This window comes from Podarcis pityusensis (genome assembly GCF_964106645.2).
Source record: "Podarcis pityusensis genome assembly, chromosome: 6".
NCBI lineage: Eukaryota > Metazoa > Chordata > Lepidosauria > Squamata > Lacertidae > Podarcis > Podarcis pityusensis.
The window spans coordinates 46,173,309-46,200,310 of NC_138030.1; the positions used below are offsets into that span (position 1 = coordinate 46,173,309).

Below are 27,002 nucleotides of genomic sequence, written 5' to 3' on the forward strand. Positions count from 1 at the left end.
AGAAACAGTGAGCAAGAGAATGCATAGGTCTAAAAACTCATATTTTGCTGGATGTTGAGGTCAATATCTATGTTGAGTTCCCATACATAGTTCACCCTTCAGCTTGTCCTGTGCCTAGGAAGCATAGATCCAAGTGGTTTTCTGTTTGCCCCACTGATTTCCCTGGGAAAACCAGCTCCTTAACACTGTATCAGAGTAAACATCAGTCCGCGGACAACCCGATTGACATTTGTTTTGATTCAGCAGTTAGTATTGGGTTTTCCAAGGGGAAAGTGGCGAGACAAACAGAAGTCTGAATGAGCCTTCTGTGTTTCATGAAGCCTCAAGAGATGTCTTGCTTTGTCATGTGTGACATTAAAAGCACACAAAAAAGATATGAATTCACAGGAAAACTTTAATGAGCAGGTGGAAGAGCAGTTCATCAACCTGAAATATATACTATGAACACATCTGGTGGATTTGTAAGGGGAGCACAGGGGAAAGTGGGCAATAGCTATACAGAAAGAAAGAAAGAAAGAAAGAAAGAAAGAAAGAAAGAAAGAAAGAAAGAAAGAAATTTGAAACAGTCCTGGTGGGTTACAAATAACAATCCTTAGTAGACCATCTTCCTCCCAGCAAGCAAAGTGGAGAAGGGTGCAGTTGGCAGACTCAAAGTGACTCCGACAGTGTTTCCTCAGTGCACATTCTAACAAGGGTGGAAAGACAGAATAATGTTACAAAGGCATACCAATGATCACTCTGAAGTTCCATTGTCACTGATACCCTACATTTGAATCCTACTTTCTCCTTCAGAGTGGTGTTGTGAGCTCACAGTCATCTCGAAGAATATTTGAGAATACTTGTCAAAAGCAGAGCCAGCTCTAAGTTTGAAAGGCCCCTTGGTAAAGGGCTCCTTGGTGGTCCCTTCCTCAGTCAGTGGTAGGTCTCCTTCAATGTTGGTGAGCTCTGGAAACAACAGCCATGGTGGATAGCAGTAGCAGCTTCAATCAGTGCTGCGTGGCTGAAAGCTGCCATTTTGATTTCCAAAATATACCCAACTGCTGTGGGGCATTGTGGGAAATGTAAATGGTGACTCTCAATCCTAGCCACCTGGTGTTGATCAGAGCACCAGACAAAAAGATGGTGAGCATCAGTAGCCGGCCAGATGCCTGAGGATGCCATGTGCTAATGCCAGTCCATGTTCACCCAGACAGTTTTATAGCCTATCAGTAATTTAAACTTGGGTTTTTTACACACAAGCCACTGCTCCACACTGGCCCTTTATCTTACCCTACCTCTTCTCCCTGCTAATGCAGACATGTAAGATGATGCTCCGTTAATTAATAGCCAAGGAAAAACTCAAGGAGCTCAGTCCATTGTCCTGATTGCTGATTGAAAGAAAACCCCAGTGAATTCAGCATCCATGAAGACCAAGGCATGAACCTTTCAGAGATTCAATTTACCATCTGCAAGTAAAGTTGTTGTCTACATTCACAGTTACAGTTGATGAGGTTGGGGTTGTGGACTTCCCCCCTCCCCAACAAAGGTTATTTGTCTGCAACAGCTGTGTTGCATGCAGAAATTCAACAGGTGCCATCCTTGCTGGCATGGCAATGATGTAGTGCTCAGAAGCTGCAACTGTTGAATTTCTGCCCATCACGTAGCAGTTAAAAGCTCAGAGCCTCTGTCAGGAGGGAAATGGAAGTGGTTCGCCTGTGAATACCATGATCCTGTCATTCTCACTAGAGAACTAGAAGGGAGGGGCCCTCTCTTTTGCTGTTTCAGCAAAAAAGACAATCCTATAGCACTTTAAAGAAAAAAAGTTAGGAATGTTGGAAAGTGCTATGAGCCTCCATTCCCTCCCAGACTATATTAGCATCTACAACACCTTAGGGTGCTCCAGGCTTCCAGCATCATTTCTTCCTGGACCTCTGAGTGCCGTCTCACAGTCACCAACCGCTTCTCCATCTTCATTCTCAGGAAGCCTAGATTGCATTGGGGCAGGGAGAGACAGAGTTAGATTAGAAGCGTTGTTAGCATTGATGAAACCTAGTAAAATCTTGACTGTTCTCATTTTACCAGTTAGGCCTTAAGTAGAGAGAGCTGGGGAAATTCTACAAGCTACAGAATAGCCAATGGCAGTGACCCCAAAATTGATATCGCAACCATCAGTTGCTTTAAATGTCTCATAAAGACCTCTTCCTGCCTAGGTTTTCCTGGACCCTTAAGATTGGATCCTGTTTCTATTTGTAGAATCTCCAAAATTCCTGCATTTACACATTGTTTTATTGGGTTTGTGTTGTATTTTTGTTTTCATGATATTGTTTATTGTTTTTATGTTGTACACCACTCAGGGATTTTTTTTTTTAATATTAAGTTGTTTATAAATGCTCTTATTTAAATAAACGAATGTGATTGCCCTAAGGTCATAGCTTGGGTCAATGTCAGAATCTGAATAGCCATTCTCATTCCTTTCTCTAAAATCTGAATGCTATAAATAAAATAGCTTCTACAAAGTATACCAAGCAAAAGTCAGTCTCAGGGCTCCAACTATCACTGGCTTTATTTTAAAAACAACAAGAAGTTTAGAACAGATTAAACTTCATGTGCAGCTTTCAAATTAATTTACTGCACTGCTCTCTAAAGGACAACTGTTATACTATCATGAATTGCCCTCAAAAGGACGCAGCACAGTACCTTATCAGTAGGTACTTCAATGCTCATTAAAACAGAGGTGTAATGAGAGTTCAAGGTAATCATGTGTTCATCACATCTGTAGCACTTCTAGAGGCCAATTAAAGGCAGATTAAAGTTTATCCATGTGATCAGTGATCAGCTGTTGTTCCTGTTCTTAAATTTCTGTACCACTATTTATCCAATGATCCCAGTGATCCAACCGTATTTTTTTAATTGCACAAAAGGTGGCCCCAAGTTTGTGAGAGGATCATCTGTTTGCTTTTTAACAGAAACAGAGCATTTATGAATTCTACTGCTGGCGTAGATCAATGTTATACTTAAAAGGAAATAGTTTTTAAAGATTTACAAAATGGTAAGTCATTGCTATGGGTAAGAGGAGGGTGGTGATGCCTTTAATTTCAATACACGTGGGATAGTTTTAATTTATATTATTGGGGGGGGGGGAGAGCTGAATTCCCACAGCAGTGCTTTTGAATAGGTCAACTGGATCCTCAGCAATAACTGTGCATATTCTGTGTAAGAAAATAAATTTAGGAAGGCCTGAGGATGTCCTATTAAGTCCTTCACTTTTTCTGCAGTTCTATAATATATCATGGATAGCCAGCCTTTGGCACCAGTGTTATAGGCAGCACAAATAAGAGAGGCTTAGGGCTATAGCATATTAATTATGAGCCCCCTGCTACACAGCCAACTGCTCCCTGTTCCCCAGACTCACACAAAGGCACAGGATGATGAATATGGAATGTGTACATACTAGGGTGGCACTCTCTAAGACTTTGGACTTCACCTATGGCATATTTGTCAAAAAGATTTGCCACCACCACGGTTGGTTTTTACTAAGATTTCTTTCACGTTCATAGACATTTACACTTATATATTCAACACCAACAAATTGCAGATTTAAAATGTACAATCGTATATATCTAATTATAATCCTTACAGCAGATTAAGAAAGAGAAAGTATTTTTAAATACTCCGTAAATTAAAGACTCTGTATCAGGGTGACTCACTATAAATTCTCCATTCCAAATTATTGCCCCTTAAACCAGGGTGTTTTCTTTTAATCCAATTACTGTAATGCATTTTAATGCCTTTACAGCCACTATTGGATACAGTACACACTTTAGCCCGGTAAATTTGTTCTAAATTGGACAGTGACATCTAGTGGTCACATGTGGTACTATCCAAAGTTGTTCCCAGCACTCCAACTGACAATTCATTTTCATTTATCAACTCCAGTTGGCTAAGTGAAGAGCTGAAGAACCCTCTTTAGAATACAAATCTGGTGGTCCATCATTGTCCTAGCTGGAACCTCTGCTTAGGGGCCAGAGGCACCCCACAATCTTTTGTTGCTCATTCTCATTTGTTACATTCTACATTTCAACATCACATTGCACAAATTTTGGTATTTGGGGACCATCTACTCAATGTTTCAGAATTTGGGGGATGAAGAGCACCACAAAAAACTTACCCACAAGCACTGCAAACTGCAGAGGAATTTGATAGGGTGACATGAGGTCTGGGTGTTGCAATTCCATATACCATTAGATCATCTTCAACAACTGGTTGTACTGGAATATCCTGAAGATGGTGCATATATATATATATATATATATATATATATATATATTAAAAAAACATATTCAGAAGATGTGGCCAGATAAAATGGAATTTAGTTTTAATTATCCAATTATAGCAAGGTTTCTGAAATTGCATAAATACCTGTATTATATTATTTCACAAGTGGACCAAGAATGTAATTTTGATTTTGAAGAATTATGGATGTTTGAAATCTGATTCTATTGGGACTGCATGAGTGCAGTTCAATTTTATTGATGTTAGTCATGGACTGTTGCAAAAATGAAATGACCAAAAACTTACAAGATTAAAACAGAAAGAAACAAGCATCTGACAGAAAGACATGCCTTCATAAGAAGGAAATCCTTCTTGTGGGAAGAAGCTCCATCGAAATTGGTGAGAATTATTTCTGAATAAACATGCTTAGGACCGTTCTGCATGTTTCTGTGGAAGACCACTGTGTTTAGTATGTATGTTTAGTAAGTATGTTTAGGATTGCAGCCTAACACAGCAACCCTATGCACCTATTACAATGGTACCTCAGGTTAAGAACTTAATTCGTTCTGGAGGTCCGTTCTTAACCTGAAACTGTTCTGAACCTGAGGTACCACTTTAGCTAATGGGGCCTCCCGCTGCCGCCGCACGATTTCTGTTCTCATCCTGAAGCAAGGTTCTTAACCTGAGGTACTATTTCTGGGTTAGCAGAGTCTGTAACCTGAAGCGTCTGTAACCTGAAGCGTATGTAACCCGAGGTACCACTGTATGCTGAGGAAGAAGATGTGCCACTGCTCTGCCAGAAGAATGGCCACCAATATATCCTACATGTGTTCAACCCAGAAGGGGAGGGGGAAGTAAACAGCCGAAAAATATAAAACAGGATAAAAAGAGCAGACACACACCCTGTGTGGGTGCACTGGTGGGAGTGTGGGTGGGAGTACCAGATTGGCTCCACCAATGTGCTGGCATAACACAGCCCCCCCCCTTCACCTTGCCCCTCCCACTTCCAGTAAGTTTCAACAACTTCACTACCAGAAGGCCAGGTTTGTGGTGGGAATCTGAGGTGAGAGACCCATGTACTGGAAGTTGTTCCCAGTTCCATTCGCCCCACAGGAGCATGTTAAAGTGCAAAAATAGTTTACTGCTGTAGAAGATTAGACTTCAGTAATACAGTCCTTGGTGGCAATACACTTGGTGGCGATACAGATACAGATACAGTGGTACCTCGGGTTACAGACGCTTCAGGTTACAGACGCTTCAGGTTACAGACTCCGCTAACCCAGAAATAGTACCTTGGGTTAAGAACTTTGCTTCGGGATGAGAACAGAAACCGCGCAGTGGCGACGCAACTGCAGCAGGAGGCCCCATTAGCTAAAGTGGTGCTTCAGGTTAAGAACAGTTTCAGGTTAAGAACAGACCTCCAGAACGAATTAAGTTCTTAACCCGAGGTACCACTGTACAGATACAGATACAGATACAGATACAGATACAGATACAGATACAGATACAGATACAGATACAGACAAGAACAAAGTATCTCTGTTGCTCCAGCTTTAAGACATAACACAGACTCCAACTCACAGAAAGGCTCACTCACTGACTAATGAGCTGACGTGCCTTGCTCACTTATATAGACAGCACTGGGTCACAGCCATAACAACCAGCTTTGCTGACCTTGCATCTGCTTGCTTATCTCATACACAAGGTGATTTATGCCCATGAGGGAAATTAACCCTTTCCTCCATGCCCAGTTCCTCTGAGTAGACCTGGTTAGACTTGTGCTAAGTCTTGTGGGCTGTTATATGAAACTTCCCCTTTCCCTCTGATTGGAAAGCCAATGCGCCAAGCAACAGAATAGTTAAAATTACGACTAATTATGGTAACTGACTACTACTTACTGTAATTCTGCTGCAATACCCAGCTATGTAAGCACTCCCAATCATTAGGCACTAACGGTGTTGAGGGCAATGTATATGATGCAAAAAGATGCTTATGAAGCCATTTCCCTGTGGCTGCAAAACATGTTACTAAAAATAGGCATGATTAAGCTCTTTGCACAAGCACTTGCTTATCTGTGTGGTAAGGATTGAAAGAGAAACATGTGCAAAAGCCATTGCTATAGCCGGAGCTACTTGCTGTTTTTATGGGCAGAGGCGTTGTGCTGGTACAGTGGTTAAGAAAACAGGCAGTTGGGAAATCCCACGTCTTCACCTCAGCTCTGAGGTGGCCTTAGGCATGCTACTGTCTTTCAGATCTTGCCCTCCACACCCACAATACGAGGGCAAAAAGGTTGCCCTACTTTTCAGCGTTATTGTAAGCTTACTGAGATAATGTATACAAAGCTATTTGAATGCTTAAAAGTGCTGTTTAGGTTTATAGTCATGTGATGCTGGCATGTAACAGCTGACTCACAGGCAGAAACTGACAGAATAGATATTCCAAGTATGGTGATGGTAGCAATGAGAAATAGTTTCCACTCTTGGTTTTTGCTTGCTTGGACTGAAACATGTCCAGGGCATTGTGGGAAAAGTAATATAAGGGATGTCACCAGTGGCGGACTTTGGGCTTTCAAATTTCAGTGCCGCGCAGTGCGACACCAAAATTTGGCACATGCACCTCATTGCCTCTCACCTTCTGTTCTAAGTCATTGTTGTGGTGCCCCCTCCAGTGCCCTCTCAGTTCAGTGCCCAGTGTGGGCAAACCGGTTGTGCTCCTAAACCCGCCACTGATGGCAACCAAATTGCAGTTACCAGAGCGCTGCTCTTGAGGGGGCCCAAGGAAGACAGACTTTAGCACGCAGCTACCCAAGGAAGTCAGATGCTGATGTTAGTTCTCTATCTTAGTTTTTAGGACACTCGGCTGCTGATATGTCAACAACAACAACAACTTTAAAACGAGTCTCCAGTGTGAAACTAGAATTTAAATTAATGCGGAGCTAATCAGCTTATTTGATTGTATTTGTTTAGGACTCAGTCTGAATCAAGGTCTCCCTTCCAATATGGGTGTTAAATTAGCACTGCTAAAATGAAGTCACTGGGATTACATCCATACATTTGAGCTCTGCATAGAAATGTCACATGCTGTACATCTCTTGCATTTCATGGTCTTTTATTCCACTGTTGATTGGTTGTCATCCCCCCACACCCGAGTATATATCTGCCAACAAATAATAGCACTTAATGCAGCTGATGAAGTGGGCTATAGCTGAAGGGCTATGACTGCTGGCCCTGAATTATTTTGCCATACCCTATTTCAAGGGTTTCTTAAGTATCTCTAAGACGTCTGCTGTTACAATTTAACATTTATTGAGCACCACAAGATCACAGGCATAACAACTGTCGCTATCTGGACACAGTTGTAATATCAACCACTTGTAATATCAAGACTCCTTGATATTTTCTATTTGCAAGTCAAGTATTGTTGCTTGCCATTTTGCTGATTATTGTCTTGATTGCTACTAGATCTACTGATTCCTACTGCTGTGTTGTTCCTTTTTCATTCTTAACATTTTCACTGGATGATAATAGCTATTGTGAGCTAGCTTGTGGGCTGATAGATGAAAAGGTGGGGTGTTATATTTAAACAAATAATAAAAATAAATAGGTGGCACTGGCAGCTAGCATAGATATTCTCAAATCCCACCTATCTTTTGATTTTTAAGCAAAGCAAATTTACATTGCATTCTAGAGGGGATTCTAGAGACCAGCTCACAATGTAATTTTGTTACCTTCACTCTTCTGAGGGAAATCACATATTTATCCTTGCTTACGATATAAAAATGCCACTTGCAGAGAGGGAGGGGGGAAACCCCAATACAACTCCCTGTCGCATATTTACCCCTTTAGAAGCAGGAAGCCACCGGCGCTGCTTGTACATATTGAGGAGTCTGTTCCATGGAGAGAGGTCTGCTTTTGGAGGTTCCCCTTCTTGTACATCTTCTGTTTAAAAGAAAAGCCATGTCACCAACTCATGAAGTCTCTCCATACAACCAGGGTGGGTTGTAATGCCCTCTAAATCCAGCAGCAATTCAGCCACAGAGCTTGAGGCTGCACAGGCACCAGCTAAGGAGTCGGGTCAAGAAGCAGGGCTCTGAACTGGCTGCTGCAGATCAGGAGACCACTATGCTTGAGGCTGTGAGACAGGAGTCTCCAGAAGAATCTCTTCGTCTACTAAAGCCTGTAGGGTCAGGGCCCAAATCCTCACAGCCAACTTCCCGTGAGTCTGAGAAAATGAATGCCTCCCACAGTACCTCTCCAGATCAGTGGTGTAAGATAAAATACATTACACTGGGGTGGAGGGGGGTTGTTGTGGGGGATTCTTACTGCTGTTGAAGTTAATTTTTTGTATCTTTATTTCGGATCTTTATTATTACTTTTGTTATACTTGTAGTTATTTAACTTTTGATATGTTGTAAGCCACCCTGGGCACTGTTTTAACTTAGGAAAGGCGGCATACATATGGAATGATTGATTGAATTTCCCCGCAAGTGAGGAGTGCCTGAAGGAGGTAGCCTGGAGACATAAAACCAGGCATAGGCAAACTCGGCCCTCTGGATGTTTTGGGACTACAATTCCCATCATCCCTGACCACTAGTCCTGTCAGCTAGGTAACATGGGAATTGTAGTTCCAAACATCTGGAGGGCCGAGTTTGCCTATGCCTGCATAAAAGGCTTCAGCCTGCTCTCAACCTTTGTCAGTGAAATCTTCTCACTCAGAGCTATCTGGACACCTGCAATGTTTGACCCACTTAGTCACCTTGCTGCTTTCACTGTGGGATCTGGCACTGGACCAGCATCTACTGGTGTGAATACAGCCTCTGCGCAATATAATTCAATGGACTCACCTAATATGAACTGCAGCTGTAGTTATTACCCATCTTTAATGGGCCATCTGACATAATACTGGGTGTTCCTGATTGTAAGGTTTGCTTGCTTGAAATACATGTCTCAAACCTCAGACATCTGGTATTGAATAGTATGAAAACAATCAAGTCATGACAGCTTGGGGGGGGGGTAAAGGTACTGTTGGACAGCAGCTGCCATATGGGTGAGTGGGAATCTTCTTCCAGCCCTCACCTTTCAGTAGATGCTCTCTTTCCTCTTCAGCGCTACAGCCTTTAACATCAGTCATGGAGCCAGCAGACATGGCAACTCCATCATCTGCACATAGGACCTGGGGAAATTCATCCCTAAAGTCAAACACACAATTATTGCATAGAAGAAGGGGACATCCACATTGGTGCTTCATTCATCACTTTTTTCCTTCCCACCCTAATATCTACACCCAAACGCCACATCTTTATCAGCAATGATAACTGCTACATTGCCACAGACAGGTGGATTTACTGTAGTGAATAAAAGCAATGATGTTGATGGGGATTAAAATTTTAAGAGAGAATTTCCTGGGATGAGGCCTGTCTCTAAGTCAAGCCCTTTAGTTGACTGCATGAACAAAGCCTTCAGTCTGTATCTAAAAGACCCAGGTAGTTAGTCTCCATGATAATCTGTGGTTTGTAATAACAGATTATGGAAACCTCTTCACATGGAAATCTTACATTAAGAATTATTCATGGAAGCACTGCTTATGCAAATACCTCTACTTAAAATTGAATTATTAACCGTTAATGATTATTCATTATACACGGATGGGAGGTTTTAAGTGCAACTCTAGGATTGCAAATTTTGTTCTCAAAAATCCAGACACCTCCAGCCGAGTGCTTCTGAGCATGTTCAGATCTCCATTTTCCTCTTAAGATGATGAAAGGGGTTTCCCCTCGAAAAACAACTTCAGAGTAAAATGTGTTTGAGGTGGAGCATGTGCAAAGTGGTTTGTTTTTTTGTAACAGAGATGTTCCTTTTTCTGTCCAAAGGCCTTACTTTCAGCCTGTCTCCATAGGACTTGAACAACCTGGAAGAAGGTAGCAGACAATCGCTCAGCTGAGGGGAAGAGTATTGAGTTCATCTGCAAGGCAGCAAAAACAGATCTCCATCTAACAACAGAGTTCACATGGATTCATATTATTGTGCCTGCAGACACACAGATGTGCTAAATCAAGCTCTGCTGCATTTTTTCTGACTTTGCATCCTCTGCTGTTGGCAGCCAGTCTAAATGATAACAAGTCAGGCTTGTGAAATTCTGGTTGGCTGCCAACTGTTGTAACCCTTCCTTCCACATGCATTTTTATGGTTAACATCTCATACAGTGAACTTCAGTTAGCAAGGCAAAGCCCCACGTATCTCAACTCAGTGTGTGATAATCAACCTCATGGAAAGTTTAGCACAAAATTAAGTGTTCGGCCTTTTGAAGCCAAGAGCAGCCGGAACAGTCAATGAGCAATTCCATTCCTAATTAGTACCCATGTAATACAGCCAGAAGCCAATTAACACAAGTGGTTTTTGTGAAGGGCTTTGCAATATTTGCCCATCTATTTTCACACATTCCTGTATGGGAAGCAATCTGAACGGATGTTAATCCTATTAGAAATAACAGAGTTTTACTCGAAGCAGATTTTTGTCATGTTCATTAATTTCAATGGGTCTACTCTGAGAAAAACTTAGCTGAATTCCACCCTGAGAGTTTTAAACACTGTTCTGTGTGCTGAGACTTGGCCTCAACGTTGGTGACACTCACTTTCCCACCGCCTCCCTGTCATCAGATTCTTCTTCCTTCTCTCCTGTAACAGGAACTTTCTCACATGGGTCCTTGGCCATGCCACTTATCATGGGGTTAGCAAAGCCATCTGAGTCTCCCATCTCCATCCTAGCCGAGTGAAATGAAACGGGCAGTTTGTTCTCATTCGTAGGGGTAGTGTCTCCCAGACTTAATTCCTTCAGCAACAATAGCTCTTCAGGGCAGCTGCCCATCAACCCTCCACAGATCTCACTGGGAGAAGTCTTGGTGGCATCAGGCTCTTGGTCTGGCAGGGTTGCTTCAAGCCCATTTTTGGGCAGAGGAGAGTCCAGGAGTTCACTCTTGGCATTATCTTCGTCTTTCGCCTTGGGTCTCTGCCCCTCTTGTGTGACATGCCTGCCGCTCCCAAAGAGGTTTCTGAAGAACTGGAGCACCCAGGGCCTGCTGGAAACAGAGGAGGCTGTGAGAGTATCCATCGGTTTTTGGTCTTCTGCAGGCCAACTCTGCTCTGGCACCCAAAGGTGGCTGCTCGTCTCAACAGATTGGAATCAGAGCTTCAAACTGAAAAACCAACTGCTCAGAATCTTCTGAGGATTCTAGAATTCCTGGAGGGGGTGGAGCCACAAGAGAGATCACCCAGTGGTTTTGCAATCCGGAGTTCACCTTTTGCTGTCCTGGCTCAGCTAACAACAACAAATTAACAGATTAAAAAATGGCCAGGAATGGAATAAGAGCTCTTTGGGGATATCTGTGCAGGTCTACAGCTCCAAATATCTTTATTATCTGTAAAAAGTCTTAGGGCACTGGGCCCAAGTTATAACTCTCAGAGCAAACCAGTAACATTCAAACAATTGCTACAATAAGGGAAAGGTGGTTCAATTGAAACAGAGGAACCTGCCTTATACCAGATGAGGCTATTTGTCCATCTAGCCTAATAGTGTCCATTCTTACTGGCAGTGGCTCGCGCTGACTGCGAGTACAGATGCTATGCATGTTAAATTATGCTGAGTGTGTGCGTGTTTTGCAAAGATCAATGTGCTTTGATCCATTTCCAGTGTTCAAAGATAGTTAAAACAGAAATTCATTTTGTAGCCAAGACCAAACAGTGATGGGTACAAAATATTTTGTCTCCTATGCAAAACAATAACACGACTCACACTTTCAACTAGGACAGGAATAATTTATAATTGAGTTTTCTGGAAAAGGTGAATTAGAACATAGAAAACTGCCCTATAACAAGTCAGACTATTGGTCCACCTGCCTCAGTATTGTCTACACAGACTGGCAGCAGTTCTCCAGAATTTCAGAGAGGAGTGTCTCCCAAACCTACTAGGAAATTTCAGGGATTGAACCCAGGACCTTCTGCTTACATCCTGCAGATGAAAAATGGCAGTTCTTTTTAACCTGTACATTTTGCTCTAGGCGGCTTAGTTTGGTCAGAATCGAGTATACACTTCCAGAGTTAATGCTATGCTAAATACCATACATTACTACTCTTAAATTAGCCATCATAGCTGCTAGAGGGCTGTGAAAATTTGTGTCCTGGGCTTTTTAGATTCACCTATACAGTGGTACCTCAGTTTTTGAACAGCTTAGTTCACAAACAACATGGAATTTAAATGCTGCAAACCCGGAAGTAGGTGTTCCGGTTTGTGAACTTTGCCTCGCCTCGGATGTCGAACATGCTCCGTTTTGTGTCCTGAGCTTCCATTTTTACTGTTGTGCTGCTAATTTGCGTCCTCCCATTGTAACTGCAGTGTTCTGAGGAGAGCTCCGCAGCCTAGCTGGTTTGAGGAGAGAGAGAGAGAGAGAGAGAGAGAGAGAGAGAGAGAGAGAGCTGCTTGGGGGAGGGGAGAGAAAGGTCTGGCTGGGGGGGGGAGGAAAGAGAGCTGTGTGCCCGCCCACCCTGGCCCCATCCCTGCCCCCTCAGGGGAAGCAGCCTACTTGAAGTTGAACATGCCTGATCTACAATACTGTTTTATTTTATAGTACAGTAGAGTGGTACCTCTGGTTACATACTTAATTCATTCCGGAGGTCCGTTCATAACCTGAAACTGTTCTTAACCTGAAGCACCACTTTAGCTAATGGGGCCTCCTGCTGCCGCTGCACCACCGGAGCACGATTTCTGTTCTTATCCTGAAGCAAAGTTCTTAACCCGAGGTACTATTTCTGGGTTAGCGGAATCTGTAACCTGAAGCGTATGTAACCCAAGGTACCACTGTACATTGATTATTGCTTTCGTTTTATGACTCAGTAGTCTCGTTAGATAGTAAAATTCATGTTAAATTGCTGTTTTAGGGGTTTCAGGTGGTGAGTGCGCATAGGGTCCAAATCACAGGGCATCCATGAAGCTCACTGGGTGACCTTGGACCAGTCACTTCCTCTCAGCCTAACCTACCTCACAAGCTTGTTGTGAGGAGGGGGAGACTCACGTGTGCAAGCTTCAGTTCTTTGAAGGAAAGGTAAAAGTAAAGGGACCCCTGACCATTAGGTCCAGTCGTGGCTGACTCTGGGGTTGTGGAGCTCATCTCACTTTATTGGCCGAAGAAGCCGGCATACAGCTTCCGGGTTATGTGGCCAACATGACTAAGCCACTTCTGGCAAACCAGTGCAGCACACGGAAACGCTGTTTACCTTCCCACCAGAGCGGTACCTATTTATCTACTTGTACTTTGACGTGCTTTCGAACTGCTTGGTTGGCAGGAGCAGGGACCGAGCAACAGGAGCTCACCCCGTCTCGGGGATTCGAACCGCCGACCTTCTGATTGGCAAGTCCTAGGTTCTGTGGTTTAACCCACAGTGTCACCCGTGTCCCTTTTTGAAGGAAACGTGGAGTATAAATGCAATGAATGAATGAATGAATGATGAGGATGAGGATGTCAAATACCAAATGTTGGAATCCTGTGTCAGATCAAATTGCAACTCCTGTTGCGTAACATCTGACGCACCTATAACAAATATTTCACATCAACCTTCGCAGAGGTGGTTTTGCAGAAAATCTGGCGGAGGGGGTGGGTGGGAATAAACTCTTTCCGGACCTTTCTACCTCTCTCTCTCTCTCTCTCTTTTAATAATACTGTACATATTACATCTCGCGGCTACCAGGCTGCAACCCTAGAGGGAGCTGCGTATCGGCCGCTTTGCGTCTATGGTTTGCCGGCTGCCTGCCGCCTTCCTTTCGCCTTCTCTCCTTTCGCCTCGCCCCTCCTCGCAGCGGAGGAAGCGGCCGAGAAGCAGCAGGAAGGCGGCCACAGAAGGATGCGCTAGCAGCGGCGCCGCATCCCCAGCTCGCCGCGCAACCCCAGAGACAGCTCGCCGGAGGGAAGGGGCGCGGCGGGAAGGCGGGTGAGTGGAAGCAAGTCCGGGGCAGCGGGGGACATATCGGGGGCTGCAGGATGGACGGAGCGCCAAAAGGGTCCGGCGGGTGCTGCTGGCGTTGGGCGCCCGCTCCTCCTTGGAGCCGGAGGCGTTTATTCGCCGCGCCTCAGCCCAGCGGAAGGACATAATTCTCCGAAGGTCCCCGAGAGGCGGGAAAGCCCACGCCGCCGCCGGGTCCCCTGGCTTGGCGGTGGCGAGGGGGCGCGAGGGGAAAAGGACCCCGCGGTCCCGGGTCAGGTCGCTTCTCGGGAGCCGCGCTGCTGGGCGCGCCACGCCGACGCGAGGAAGCGGCCGGCGGGCTCGGCAGAGGCCGGCTAGCGGGGCGCGCGTGCGCGCGTGGAGTTGAGCGGAAAATGCGGAGTCAGCAGCGCCTCCGGGAGCTGCTGCAGCAACTGCAGGGAAATGGAGCTGGCTTCTCCGCCAGGCTTTTTTCCCCTTTCCCCTCCTAGACGCGGCTACTTGAGATCTGGCAAGGTTTAAACATCCGGAATACGATCTCGCGCGCGGGTGGGTGTGGGTGTTCATCCACCGCATGCATGTGGACTATCATTATTACTAGTACTATTTTGAGTTAAACAAGCTGTAGCTTAGGGCCCCACTCTCTTGGGGGCCCCCCAAAATTTTCCAAAATATAAGATAAAAAAGAAATAAAATAAAACCTACATACAGCAACAGTGTTTCGTGTTGTGTAGGCTGCTGTGATGTAAGTAATGGGCCCCCAATGATTTTAAGTTAGAGCTTAATGATTATTTCGCTATTAATATACTTCTTCTTTATTGTATTTCAGTTCAACAATTACTTTGATAAAATACATATTTTGTGATGTGCAAATGGCTTTAGATTAAGGTTACCGGATTTTTTTCCAATGAATCCGGGGACACTTTTCAACTTCAGTAGGAATGATAGGATTGTATCAGGGTACTGATTTGTAAATCCAGGGACTGTCCCCAGGAAATGAGGACGTCTGGTAACCTTACTTTAGATACCTATTAGGTCCATAAATTACGATATAGCATATATTCAACACAAAAAACAGCGACAATTTGTAGTTGACAAAGGACAGCTGGACATATAAAGGGCTCCATTACCTTCAGTAGCTTAGGGCCTCATCAAACCTAAATCTGGCCCTGCTGGCAAACCACAGCACCTCAAGTTATTCCAGAGTAATGACCAAGTGGGGATTTGAGCCCTGGCCTTCCAGGTCTGACACTTGTAACCACTAAGTGCCAGGGTGTGATCCTGAGGATGCAGGATCTAGGAGAGGGTGCATCCTCCCCATTTTTCTAATGCCATTATATTCATCTGCTTCCGTGGCAGCTACGTGATTGCTTTGCGCAGCACTGTCAACGTGCAAGAGGAACAAATGCTTCTCTTGCTCCACGGCTACAACTGGGGAGTTTGAATTGTGAGGTGGATTACGCTTTCTCCGGTGTCCCCCCCCCCCACCATTGATCTGCAGCTGGTGGGGCAGGACCCACAGCTCAGTCTGACCCTAACTCATGTCTTAACAGTGGCACTTTTATTGTGTGGATATGTAGTAATAAAGTGAAGAAAAAGGTCCCCAAGGTTGTCCTTTTCATGTTTCAAATGGCTGACTCCCTTGACCAAGAACTTGAAAAAGTTGCACATTCAGCCCCTTCTGCAACTGGCTCCTATGCATATTGATTATGGACAGTGCTTTTTTCTGGGGGGGACACAGGGGTACGCATACCCCTAAACATTTTGTGAATCTTTGTACTTTTTTCCCATTTACTGTATTTATTTTCCCCGATTTGAACTATAAAATGGTGATTTTCTTGAGTCAAAACGAGAGTACTCCTAAATATTTTTTAAAGGAAAAAAGCACTGATTACGGAACAGTTCATGAAGTGGTTCATAGGTAATAAATGTGTTTATAACTGGTCCTTTTGGTTTCAGTGGTACTTGCTGCCTAGAAGGTAACAAGGTGACTTCTTTGGAATGTGCATAGCTGCTACTAGATTTTTTAGGAACAACAAAACACAGCCTCCCAGAGTGGCTGGGGCAACCCAGACACATGGGCAGGGTACAAATGATAACATTCTTCTTCTTCTTCCAGTTTAACACACAATTTGCACTTGAGAAGGGCGTTCTGCTCTGGTAGGCATTTTGAGTGATAATGTCAGATAAAGATGCTGTGTTAACTAACTATGGTATAAAGTAGTCCTAGCTTTCTGTACAGAAAAAGATAGTGGGGGAAATCCTATTTGAATTGGGGGAACATTGAAGTTGTTGGAAAAACCAAAGAAGAAATTGACCATTCAAATGAGCAGAAATTCCAAGAGAAGTTGGGATATAGGGAAATGGGATATATATATATATATATATATATATATATCAAAATATAATATTAGTTCAAAATAAAAATACAATTTTTTACATAGTGCATTAAGAGTGCTTTTATATGACTCTTAATTGTATATAGAGGCTTGCATTTTTCTAAAGGTTTTTTATGTTTATAGATACATTGTAATTGCATAGTAGCAAATAACACCCCCACCCACCCACGACTTTACCAATGCCTTAGGCTTCATACACACCATCCATTTAAAGCATGCACACACACTCCAGGAATCCTGGGAACTGTAGTTTATTAAAGGTGCTGGATATTGTGGTTCTCTGAAGGGGTAAACTGCAGTTCCCAGGATTCTTGTGTGGGGTAATGTGTTTTAAATGTATGGTATTTATTCAATCTTAATCTTCCCATGTGGTAACTGGGGTGCCCTCTAGGAATTAGTGCACTGGTGGGATGGAGAGGATTGACATTCCTCAAATGTTCCTTAATGAACTTTGGTAAGTTACATTTGTTCCCTAGACTTCAGCATGTATCTCTCACAGTGTGTATAGATGCCAAGCCAGTCATTTTTGACGGAAAAATAACACATACAGTGGTACCTCAGGTTACATATTCTTCAGGTTACAGATGCTTCAGGCTACAGACTCCGCTAACCCAGAAATAGTACCTCGGGTTAAGAACTTTGCTTCAGGATGAGAACAGAAATTGTGCTCCGGCGGTGTGGCGGCAGCAGGAGGCCCCATTAGCTAAAGTGGTGCTTCAGGTTAAGAACAGTTTCAGGTTAAGAACGGACCTCCGGAATGAATTAAGTACTTAACCCGAGGTACTACTGTATTGTCATTTGATAGTGATCACGTCTGTTTTTTGTTTTCCTTGTTAATGTTATTTATAGTGAAATATTGGGAGGAATTTCCCAGGAACTCAATGGGGTTCACTTCTGAGTAGACCTATATAGGACTGAACCATTATAGGCCTCATATCTGCAGTTTCTGTTTTGATTTTGCAAGAATCTCAGTCACGTGTATTTGCATAAAACAGAGACAAGATCTCACGGTACTACAGTGTATTATGGCAAAAACCTTCATGGGCTAGAAGATGTTGTGAAAAGAATGTAAACAGTGAGATCAAATGGCAATGAAATGACAATTCCACTTCAGAGTAAATGTATGTCAAATAAGAGTAGTGATAATTCACATCAGCAGTAATAATGCAAACATTGATATTCATAGTGGGACAGAAAGTCCCAATCCCTATTAAAGCAAAATATAATAGAACAGAACTTCTCCATAATTTGTAGTCAGTTTCATGCCGGAGTCTCTCTTTGTTTAAAAACAACAACTTTTCAGGGCAGCAGCAGAATGCCCTGAGCAGTTGAAATACAGTGGTGCCTTGGTTTACAAACTTAATCTGTTCCGGAAGTCCATTCTTAAACCGAAACCATTCTTAAACCAAAGCACGCTTTACCTAATGAGGCCTCCCACTGCTGGTGCCCTTCCACTGTTGGGATTCCGTTTTTAGACCGAGGTAAAGTTCTCAAACCAGGACACTATTTCCGGTTTTGCGGAGTTTGTAAACTGAATTGTTCTTAAACAGGAGTGTTCTCAAACCGAGGTACCACTGTATTCTACTTCTTGCTGAATGTAAGATTTGTGCCAGGGTACTCTTATGTGTAGAGACTGGCCCATTTGTCCATGTAGAATGCAGAAGGGCGGGGATGACATTATAGCATATATCAAGTTGGAAGATGAGTGTGGTCAATGAATCCTTGATGTGTGCCTTTCATGTAACTTGCATTTAAACTTTAATATAATTTTCACATGCTTTTTTTGCATTTCATTACCACTTGATCTCACTGTTTACTTTCTTCTTTGTATACCCAAGTACCTGCCAACTGAAGATAACAACTTTATGCATCTGATGAAGCAACAAGGCTTCATTGTTATGTTTGCTACAACAGACTGACACGTCTACCTCACTGGAAACTGTTACAATGAAATAATGCATTTTGCTATCAGGACTGGGTTGGGGTGGGCAGGTTATTGCAAGGTTCTGAAATAGTTCATCAATTTATTTATGAAAATATTTATATGCCAATGTATCATAAAAATATATCACAGCCATTTACAACAATATAGAAATAGAAAACCAAACCCTAAAAAGTTAAAAACAAGTTAAAAACAAAAAGAAATTAAAAAACAAACACCATTGTGAGGGATGTACTCTTAATTGTCTGCATAGGCCTGGTGGAATAGAAAGGTTTTCAGCAGATGTTGACAAATTGGCACAGAAGGCGCCCACTGTTGCATCACCTTCTAGGATGCCAGTGTAATGTTTCTTCATAACTCTGAAGTTGCCATGTTTTAACAGTTTCCCAGCCCTCTTTTTAGTGATGAATGGTTTTTCATAATTTAGTCAAAGGTAAGAGCACCTAGCAGAAGTGGCCATGAAAATCAGTGAGAGGGTTCATGTTCTCTTCTATGTGTATCTCTATATATCACTGTAATTGAAATACATTATTATTACTAAATGTATTACTTGGCGTTCACCAGCAGGCTTCAGGGCAGATTGCAGCAATCTAAAATTCAGTATTGAAAGCAGTTGAAGCAAGTCACAGGAATAGGATGATTCCCCAAAACACATGTCTTGGGTATCAAAGGCCAGGGCAAAGAGGTACATCTTTAGCATATCATCAAAGCTGTATAGTGAAGGTGCTAGAAGGGGTCCGCAACTGTTTTCAGCCGTGGGCCAGTCCACCGTCCCTCAGACCATGTGGTGGGCCGGACTATATTTTGAAAAAAAACCACGAACGAATTCCTATGCCCCACAAATAGAGATGCATTTTAAATAAAAGCACACATTCTACTCATGTAAAAACACGCTGATTCCCAGACCATCCGCACAGCGGCGTAGCGTGGGTTGTCAGCACCCGGGGCGAGGCAAGTAATTTGCGCCCCCTAACCCGGGGCAAGGCAAGTAATTTGCGCCCCCTAACCTGCCGCCGCTGCCAGCTTCTTCTTGCTGCTGCCTGGGCTGGGGTATTTACGGTAAGGTAGCCACGGCGGCGACGGCGGGTCCGTGTCAGGTGATCTGAGGCGAGTTGCCGCTGGCGCTGCCGCCCAAACGACGCCGCTTGCCCGGAGGAGGAGGGCAGAGAGGCGAGGAAAATGCAACATGGCCCAGCAGCTGCAGCAGCAGCGGTGGCGGCGGGGCTGTGAGGAGGGGCTGCCTGGCGCGCCCTCCGCGGTCAGCGCTGAGAGCCGCCGCCAGCTCGTCGGTTCCGCGAAACATGGGGCTCTGCTACAGCCTGCGCCCGAGGCTCTTCGGCGACTCCGGAGGCGGCGAGCACGCCCCCCCCCAGATGTTGTGCCCGGTGCGGCCGGGCCCCCCCTGCACCCCCCACGCCACGCCACTGCGTCCGCAGGCCAGATTGAGAAGGCAGTTGGGCCACATCTGGCCCCCGGGCCCTAAGTTGCCTACCCCTGTGCTTGATGCACCTTTTGGGGAAGGAATTCCACAACCTACAAGCTCCCACAGAGAATGCCCTCTTGCAGCTTCTGAGGGCGGTGGAACTGCCAAGAGGAGTCCTGCTGATCTTAACACCCAAGTGGGTCTGTAGGGAAGGATATTGGGATATCCTCGTACCTACGGGACCGCCTCTCCTGGTATGCCCCACAGAGAAACTTACGGTCTTCAAATAAAAACATCTTGAAGGTCCCAGGCCACAGAGAAGTTAGGCTGGCCTCAACTAGAGCCAGGGCTTTTTCTGCTGTGGCTCCGATCTGGTGGAACACTGTCACAAGAGACCAGGGCCCTGCGGGACTTGACATCTTTCCGCAGGGCCTGCAAGACAGAGCTGTTCCACCAGGCCTTTGGCCAGGGCACAGCCTGACTCCCTCCCTCGGCAATCTTTGCGGAGCTCTGGCCCAATGGTTGCCAGTGGCTTGAATTAATTAATTTTATAATGAATGATTTTGGAGTGTTGTTTATGCTGTACTTTTGTATTGTTTTATTGTTGTTAGCCGCCCTGAGCCCGGCTTCGGCTGGGGAGGGCGGGATATAAATAAAATTTATTATTATTATTATTATTATTATTATTATTATTATTATATTGTGACATGACCTTATTGACGTCATTTCATCTGTGTGTATGGTGTATGAAGACAATTTTCTGTCCCAAGGGGCTCATCCAAGGCGGGTGAAATAACAGAGAAAGGAAATGAAGTGAAGGCAGAGCTAAACGGGTGAAAGCTGTGCACCCCTTTTAAGACTCTGTGAATGTAAATGTCCTCTGTGTACAGCTACCAAGACTTGTAGCCCAAGCTCACTCAGAAGTAAGCTTTGCTGAATTCAATAGGGTCTATTCCCTAGTCCTGCAGTCTCTCATGGCCAACCTCCTAGGGGCCACATAGCAGTGATGGGCAGGGCTGGAGCAAGAGGTGTGATTCTTGCCCTCACACAGTAGACCGTTCAACAAGTAGCGTAAGTCCAATCACAGAACGGCAACCCCGTGCCGCCACAATGGGAAGGGTAGCCCACTAGAGAATATGAAAAAGTTTTTCAAAGCTGTTTTTCAAAGATTGAACTGGATGAGACGTTCTTCAATAGGTCTTGAGTTGGCCTGTGAATACTTTCTTTATCCTGAGCAAACTGTTTTGTATGACTGGTTTTTCGGACTGATGAAGCGTGTAGCGAAACCTGTAATATATCTGGAGAACAGGTCTCCTTTTGCCCACTTGCGTTATTCTCACCAGGGTGGCGGCTTTGATTTGCCTTCCTGTGATTGATCCATGCATACGGCTTTGTGTTTCCAACTCAAGACTTGTTGAACGGTTCATTTATCCAGTCTGTATAACGTTTATTGCACATGTAACTTGTTAAGATACAGTTGTACATTTATCCACTCCATGTTTACAGTATCTCCAGGCTTTGTTTTGCACATGGCACCTTAGTATGTTTGTTGCTTGAATGGTTACAAGTCTATCTCTAGTCTAGCTATTATTCTAGTAAATTTGGTTTTACACTTATAAGCCAGTTTGTGGTGGTGTTGTTTTGTTGCATGTTAACACTACAGACTAAAAGCCCTAACAGAGCAGAGGGGAAGGACCATGGGATGTGTTCCTTCTGCAGATGAACACACAAGAAAAGGAAACAAATCAAAAAGTACAGTAAACCCAATACCCCAATGGTGGCGTAGCTTTTGACTGCACAGCAGCTCCCAGCATGAGCCACCACTTTGCAAAACTAGACTGTCTGATATGCCACTTTCCCAAACTCACATTTTGGTAGGTTTGCGGTGATCTGATGATAATGCATATGGCAAGCGGTTCAACATGGCACAAGTTGGGACCCACCACGCAGTCGCATTTAACCTTTCCATTGAAGAGATAATTTTCTGGTTATATGCCTTACTACATTTCATCCATGAGAAATATTGCTCCTTTATAAAGGACTGCTTGGGATCGACAGTTCAGTCCCTTCCAGCAATAAATCATTTTATGTGCGTAGCCAATACTTGGGACATTCCAAACACACACTTAACTTCTGAGATTGACTGGCTAGTTGTATGGCCTGAGAAAACTGGAATCCAAGCAGCATTAAATTTGAGTTCCAAGCTCTTTTGAGAATCCTAGTTGACTTGCTTGTCTTCTCCATATAATTTCCATGCAATTTGTAGCAAACCATTGATAGAAACTGTGATATACTGTGATAAAGTAGAGGAAGGGGGCAGGATAATACAGAGGCATAACCAGGATTTTTGTTGGGGTACCAGGCCTTTTGTTGTGGGGTGCAAAACCTCAGTTAGCTATGTATTTTTATTGATTGGGGGTGGCCCAATGGCCTGCTTGCTTGTTTTAAGGAAGCATATATGGATTTCTTAGAAAAGGATTACCCACCAGAGGTGATTTGTCATTCTCTGCAAACACAGACCCTACAGACTGAACTTATGCTTGCAGGAAATGAATTTGAATGTGACTAACTTGAGGTATTGATGGGATGTCTCAGTGGCTATCTCTTGTCAGGTCAGTAACCTGACAATTGTGAGCCTTCTGCATATTGGAAAAATGAATCACCCTGAGCTGCTGGAACTCACATCTGCTCTGGGTTATTATCAACATCACATAGCAGCTTCATATATTACCACTATTATGCTATTGTCATGCATGTTGCTTCTCAGAGCACAGGTTAGGTCCCTGCCCTGAGCAGCTTACAAGCTAAAATTTGACACAGATGAAATAACAGAGGACTGGAAGAGAAGTGGGGGCAAGGGTAAACAGAGAAGCAATATGCAGCTTTTTTCAGGTGCGTATGCTTAGGCTTGGTGCCTCAATTTAAAACAGCTGTACAGGTTGCCGGTTTGTTTCCAGGTCCAATTTAAGGTGCTAACGCTGATTGATCTGTGTTAAATTATTTTAGAGATCTATTCTCTTTTTAAAAAAATACTGGTTATTACAAGGTTTGTTAGACTCCAAATGTACTCCAAATTTGCTTCTTGTTTCCATATTGCTTTTTTTTTATGGATCACTTATGTAAGAGCTTACATATTTTGACAAAAGAAAATTTTGCCTAAGGGGTTTGGCTGCAGAAGGAAGAGTTTGCAAAGCCGTGCCCCTGTATGTGTGTGTGTGATAAATACATACTGTGGGAAATGGAAACATAGATAGGGCAAAGGTCTGTTTTATAGTTGGGACCGAGTAGGCAGAGTGCCTACATGGCACGCACTTTCTGATAAGATCAGAATGTTTGCAATCTCCTGGCATTGCTACTGCATCCACATCCATTCTGCCAGCTTCTAGTTTCTGGCAATTGGCTCTTTTGATTTCCTCCGTGGAAACAAATATCACTGGTGTTCCCTAGATTAACCCATTCCCAGCTGGTTAACATTAAACTTGTGCTGTCTGAATGCTTGAGTCCAGTTTGATTGTGGGTTCTTGATCATATGTAATGTGTTCTTTGGATTGTTTTAATTTGATACCAGCTGCCCAGAGTGTGGCTTTATGAGGGAGGGGCAGAATATAAAATATTTTAAATGAATATACATAAAATGAGAATGCTCTCAGTCCTCTATTTGCTCTTATGACTGGCCACCTTCTGATTCCATACATATAGTTACAACCTTGTGGTCCATTTTAATTAATCTAAAATAACTACGAGGTCTTGCTTTCCAACACACAGTCGCTGAGGCATGTTAGAATTCTGGAAAGAGTGGGGAAACCCCACTGCTTCCCATTGCCTAGCCCTCCTCACTGTGTTTGACAGCATGTTAAATCCATGCAAAGTGATTTGAAGTATTATACAAATAAGCGTCTTATCTTAATTACACAAGCCTGAAGAGTTCTTGGTGGGAACATTCTCTCTTCCTATTATTTTCATTTCTGTGTGCCCCTTATTTTATGTCTGTGAATAAGTTCCTGAGTCCTTGAAATGTGATATACAGGTGCTTATTATAATTAGCATTATTCAAAATGATTTACAGAGGGGGCAGGGCCCTGTCCTTGTATACTGTCTAAAGTACAATGCATGGTGATGACGTTAGGCAAATAATCATCAGTCACAACTGAGCTGGCAACAGTTATGAGTTTACTAATAAAGAAAATCTGTGTATGACCAGTTCCTGTACCGGAAAAGATATAGTCAGCCAATGATATAGATATAGTCAGTCAAAGATATAGTCAGTTTTGGGAAGCTTTTAATGTTTGATGTATTATAGTATTTTAATATTCTTTTGGAAGCCGCCCAGAGTGGCCGGGGAAGCCCAGCCAGATGGGCGGGGTATAAATAATAAATTATTATTATTATTATTATTATTATTATGAGAGCTAATTCAGCAGCACAGAATACTGTATTTGGCATATGAAAGATCCACTTGCTAACAAAAATTGCAACACCAAGTTAAAACTTGGATTAACTTCCAGTGATTAAGATTCTGATTAACAGCACAAGTTATAACTAGAATAGTGATGGAGGTATTTTAACTACCAGTGTTTTGGAGTGCCAGGGGAAGGGAAGACACAAGTTACAGAAAATCTGTAGCACAAAACTCATGTAGAGGGTATTATTATTATTCCCTTTATCCCCCCCCCCCGCATTATTTCACTCTTAAGGTCCCAGGATGGGTTGCAACATTTTTTACTATCCTAAATATTAAAGGCATTTAAAAAATGCTGAAATGGTCAAAACATTAATAAGAAAATTCCACGGACATGTTTTCAAGTGTTGCATGGTTTTTTTGTATATATATATATTTTTAGGAAGATCAAACAGTACATGTTATGTCTGTCAAAGGAGGTGTTATGCAACATGTAGAATGATTCCTTGCAGACACTATTCCTTGAACACTGTTGTGACACAGTTGTAGAAGTATTAGGAGGGCGACAAAGATAACCAAGGGTCTGGAAACCAAGTCTTATGAGGAATGGCTGAGGCAGCTAGGTATGTTTAGCATGCAAAAGAGGAGGCAGAGGAGATATAATGGCCACCTTCAAATATCTAAAGGGCTGTCACACGGAGGATGGAGCAAGCTTGTTTTCTCCTGCTCCAGAAAGTAGGACTCAAATCAATGGCTTCAACTTAAAAGGAAGGCGATTCTGACTAAACGCCAGGAAGAACTTTCTGACTATATGAACTGTTAGAAAGTGGAACGGTCTCCCTAGGGAGGTTATGAACTCTCTCCTTCCTTGGAGTTATTTAAGCAGAGGTTGGGTGGCCATCTGTCGTGGATACTTTAGTTGAGATTCCTGCATTGCGGGGGGGGGGGGGTGGACTAGATGAACCTCAGGATCATCTACCTTATGAGGTAGCCTTTCTGATAACATCCCTCACTAGAATGAAATCTGAAAATACAAACATACCCCAGGTGTTTCATTGAAATTGCAAGTCTTTAAATGGAAAATATTGATGGTTTTCAATAGCTTCTCAGCCTTTTGCCTAGCGTCAAGTGTGAAAATCACTGCTTTTCATTTAGTCATAATGCTACAGTAACATAATGTATATTACTCTGAATTGACATTTTAAGCATTAATAATGTGCATTATTTGCATTATTAAGCATGTTGGGAGTCAGAGGTGGGTCTGAACCAGTTGGAGCCCATTGTCCTATTTGTCATCCCCCCCCCCCCCATATCTGAAAGACCGCTTGCCCTCTTTCTTGGTCCTCTTGATAGCTCCCCTGCTTACAGAAGTTTGAAGGTGGTGGCTTAGGCTAGGACATTCTCTGTGGCAGTTCCTAGCTTGTGGAATTCCGTCAGCACAGAGATGCATTTCATAGAATCATAGAATCATAGAGTTGGAAGAGACCACAAGGGCCATCGAGTCCAACCCCCTGCCAAGCAGGAAACACCATCAGAGCACTCCTGACATATGGTTGTCAAGCCTCTGCTTAAAGACCTCCAAAGAAGGAGACTCCACCACACTCCTTGGCAGCAAATTCCACTGTCGAACAGCTCTTACTGTCAGGAAGTTCTTCCTAATGTTTAGGTGGAATCTTCTTTCTTGTAGTTTGGATCCATTGCTCCGTGTCCGCTTCTCTTGAGCAGCAGAAAACAACCTTTCTCCCTCCTCTATGTGACATCCTTTTATATATTTGAACATGGCTATCATATCACCCCTTAACCTCCTCTTCTCCAGGCTAAACATGCCCAGCTCCCTTAGCCGTTCCTCATAAGGCATCGTTTCCAGGCCTTTGACCATTTTGGTTGCCCTCCTCTGGACACGTTCCAGTTTGTCAGTGTCCTTCTTGAACTGTGGTGCCCAGAACTGGACACAGTACTCCAGGTGAGGTCTGACCAGAGCAGAATACAGTGGCACTATTACTTCCCTTGATCTAGATGCTATACTCCTATTGATGCAGCCCAGAATTGCATTGGCTTTTTTAGCTGCCGCGTCACACTGTTGGCTCATGTCAAGTTTGTGGTCAACCAAGACTCCTAGATCCTTTTCACATGTACTGCTCTCAAGCCAGGTGTCACCCATCTTATATTTGTGCCTCTCATTTTTTTTGCCCAAGTGCAATACTTTACATTTCTCCCTGTTAAAATTCATCTTGTTTGTTTTTGCCCAGTTCTCTAATCTGTCAAGGTCGTTTTGAAGTGTGATCCTGTCCTCTGGGGTGTTAGCCACCCCTCCCAGTTTGGTTTTACACCTTCATTATACAGTGGTACCTCAGGTTAGGTACTTAATTCGTTCCGGAGGTCTGTTTTTAACCTGAAACTGTTCTTAACCTGAAGCACCACTTTAGCTAATGGGGCCTCCCGCTGCTGCTGCACCACCGCTGCACAATTTCTGTTCTCATCCTGAAGCAAAGTTCTTAACCTGAAGCACTATTTCTGGGTTAGCAGAGTCTGTAACCTGAAGCGTATGTAACCTGAGGTACCACTGTAGTTTCTGATGTACAGTGGTACCTCGCAAGACGAATGCCTCGCAAGACGGAAAA

At 43.5% G+C, this 27,002-nt stretch overlaps 2 protein-coding genes across 3 annotated transcripts in view; one reads left to right on the forward strand and one right to left on the reverse strand.

Moving 5' to 3' along the window:
* Positions 1–376: 376 nt before the first annotated feature.
* LOC308479592 (uncharacterized protein) lies at positions 377–11,448 on the reverse strand. The gene is made up of 6 exons (XM_081010316.1): positions 10,882–11,448; positions 9,327–9,439; positions 8,089–8,189; positions 4,148–4,257; positions 1,868–1,964; positions 377–685 (listed from the first exon to the last, which is right to left on the reverse strand). Exons 1-6 carry the CDS (start codon positions 11,355–11,357, stop codon positions 674–676), a joined length of 909 nt encoding a protein of 302 aa, XP_080866442.1. The 5' UTR covers positions 11,358–11,448; the 3' UTR covers positions 377–673.
* A 2,592-nt stretch (positions 11,449–14,040) lies between these two features.
* The window catches only part of BAK1 (BCL2 antagonist/killer 1), a 42,762-nt gene continuing 29,800 nt past the window's right edge, over positions 14,041–27,002 (forward strand). The window contains exon 1 of one of the 2 annotated variants that reach the window (XM_081010167.1): positions 14,041–14,227. The gene's annotated coding sequence lies outside the window, so the exon portion shown is untranslated. The remainder of the gene's footprint in view (positions 14,228–27,002) is intronic. The other variant, XM_081010166.1, reaches the window with a different exon arrangement.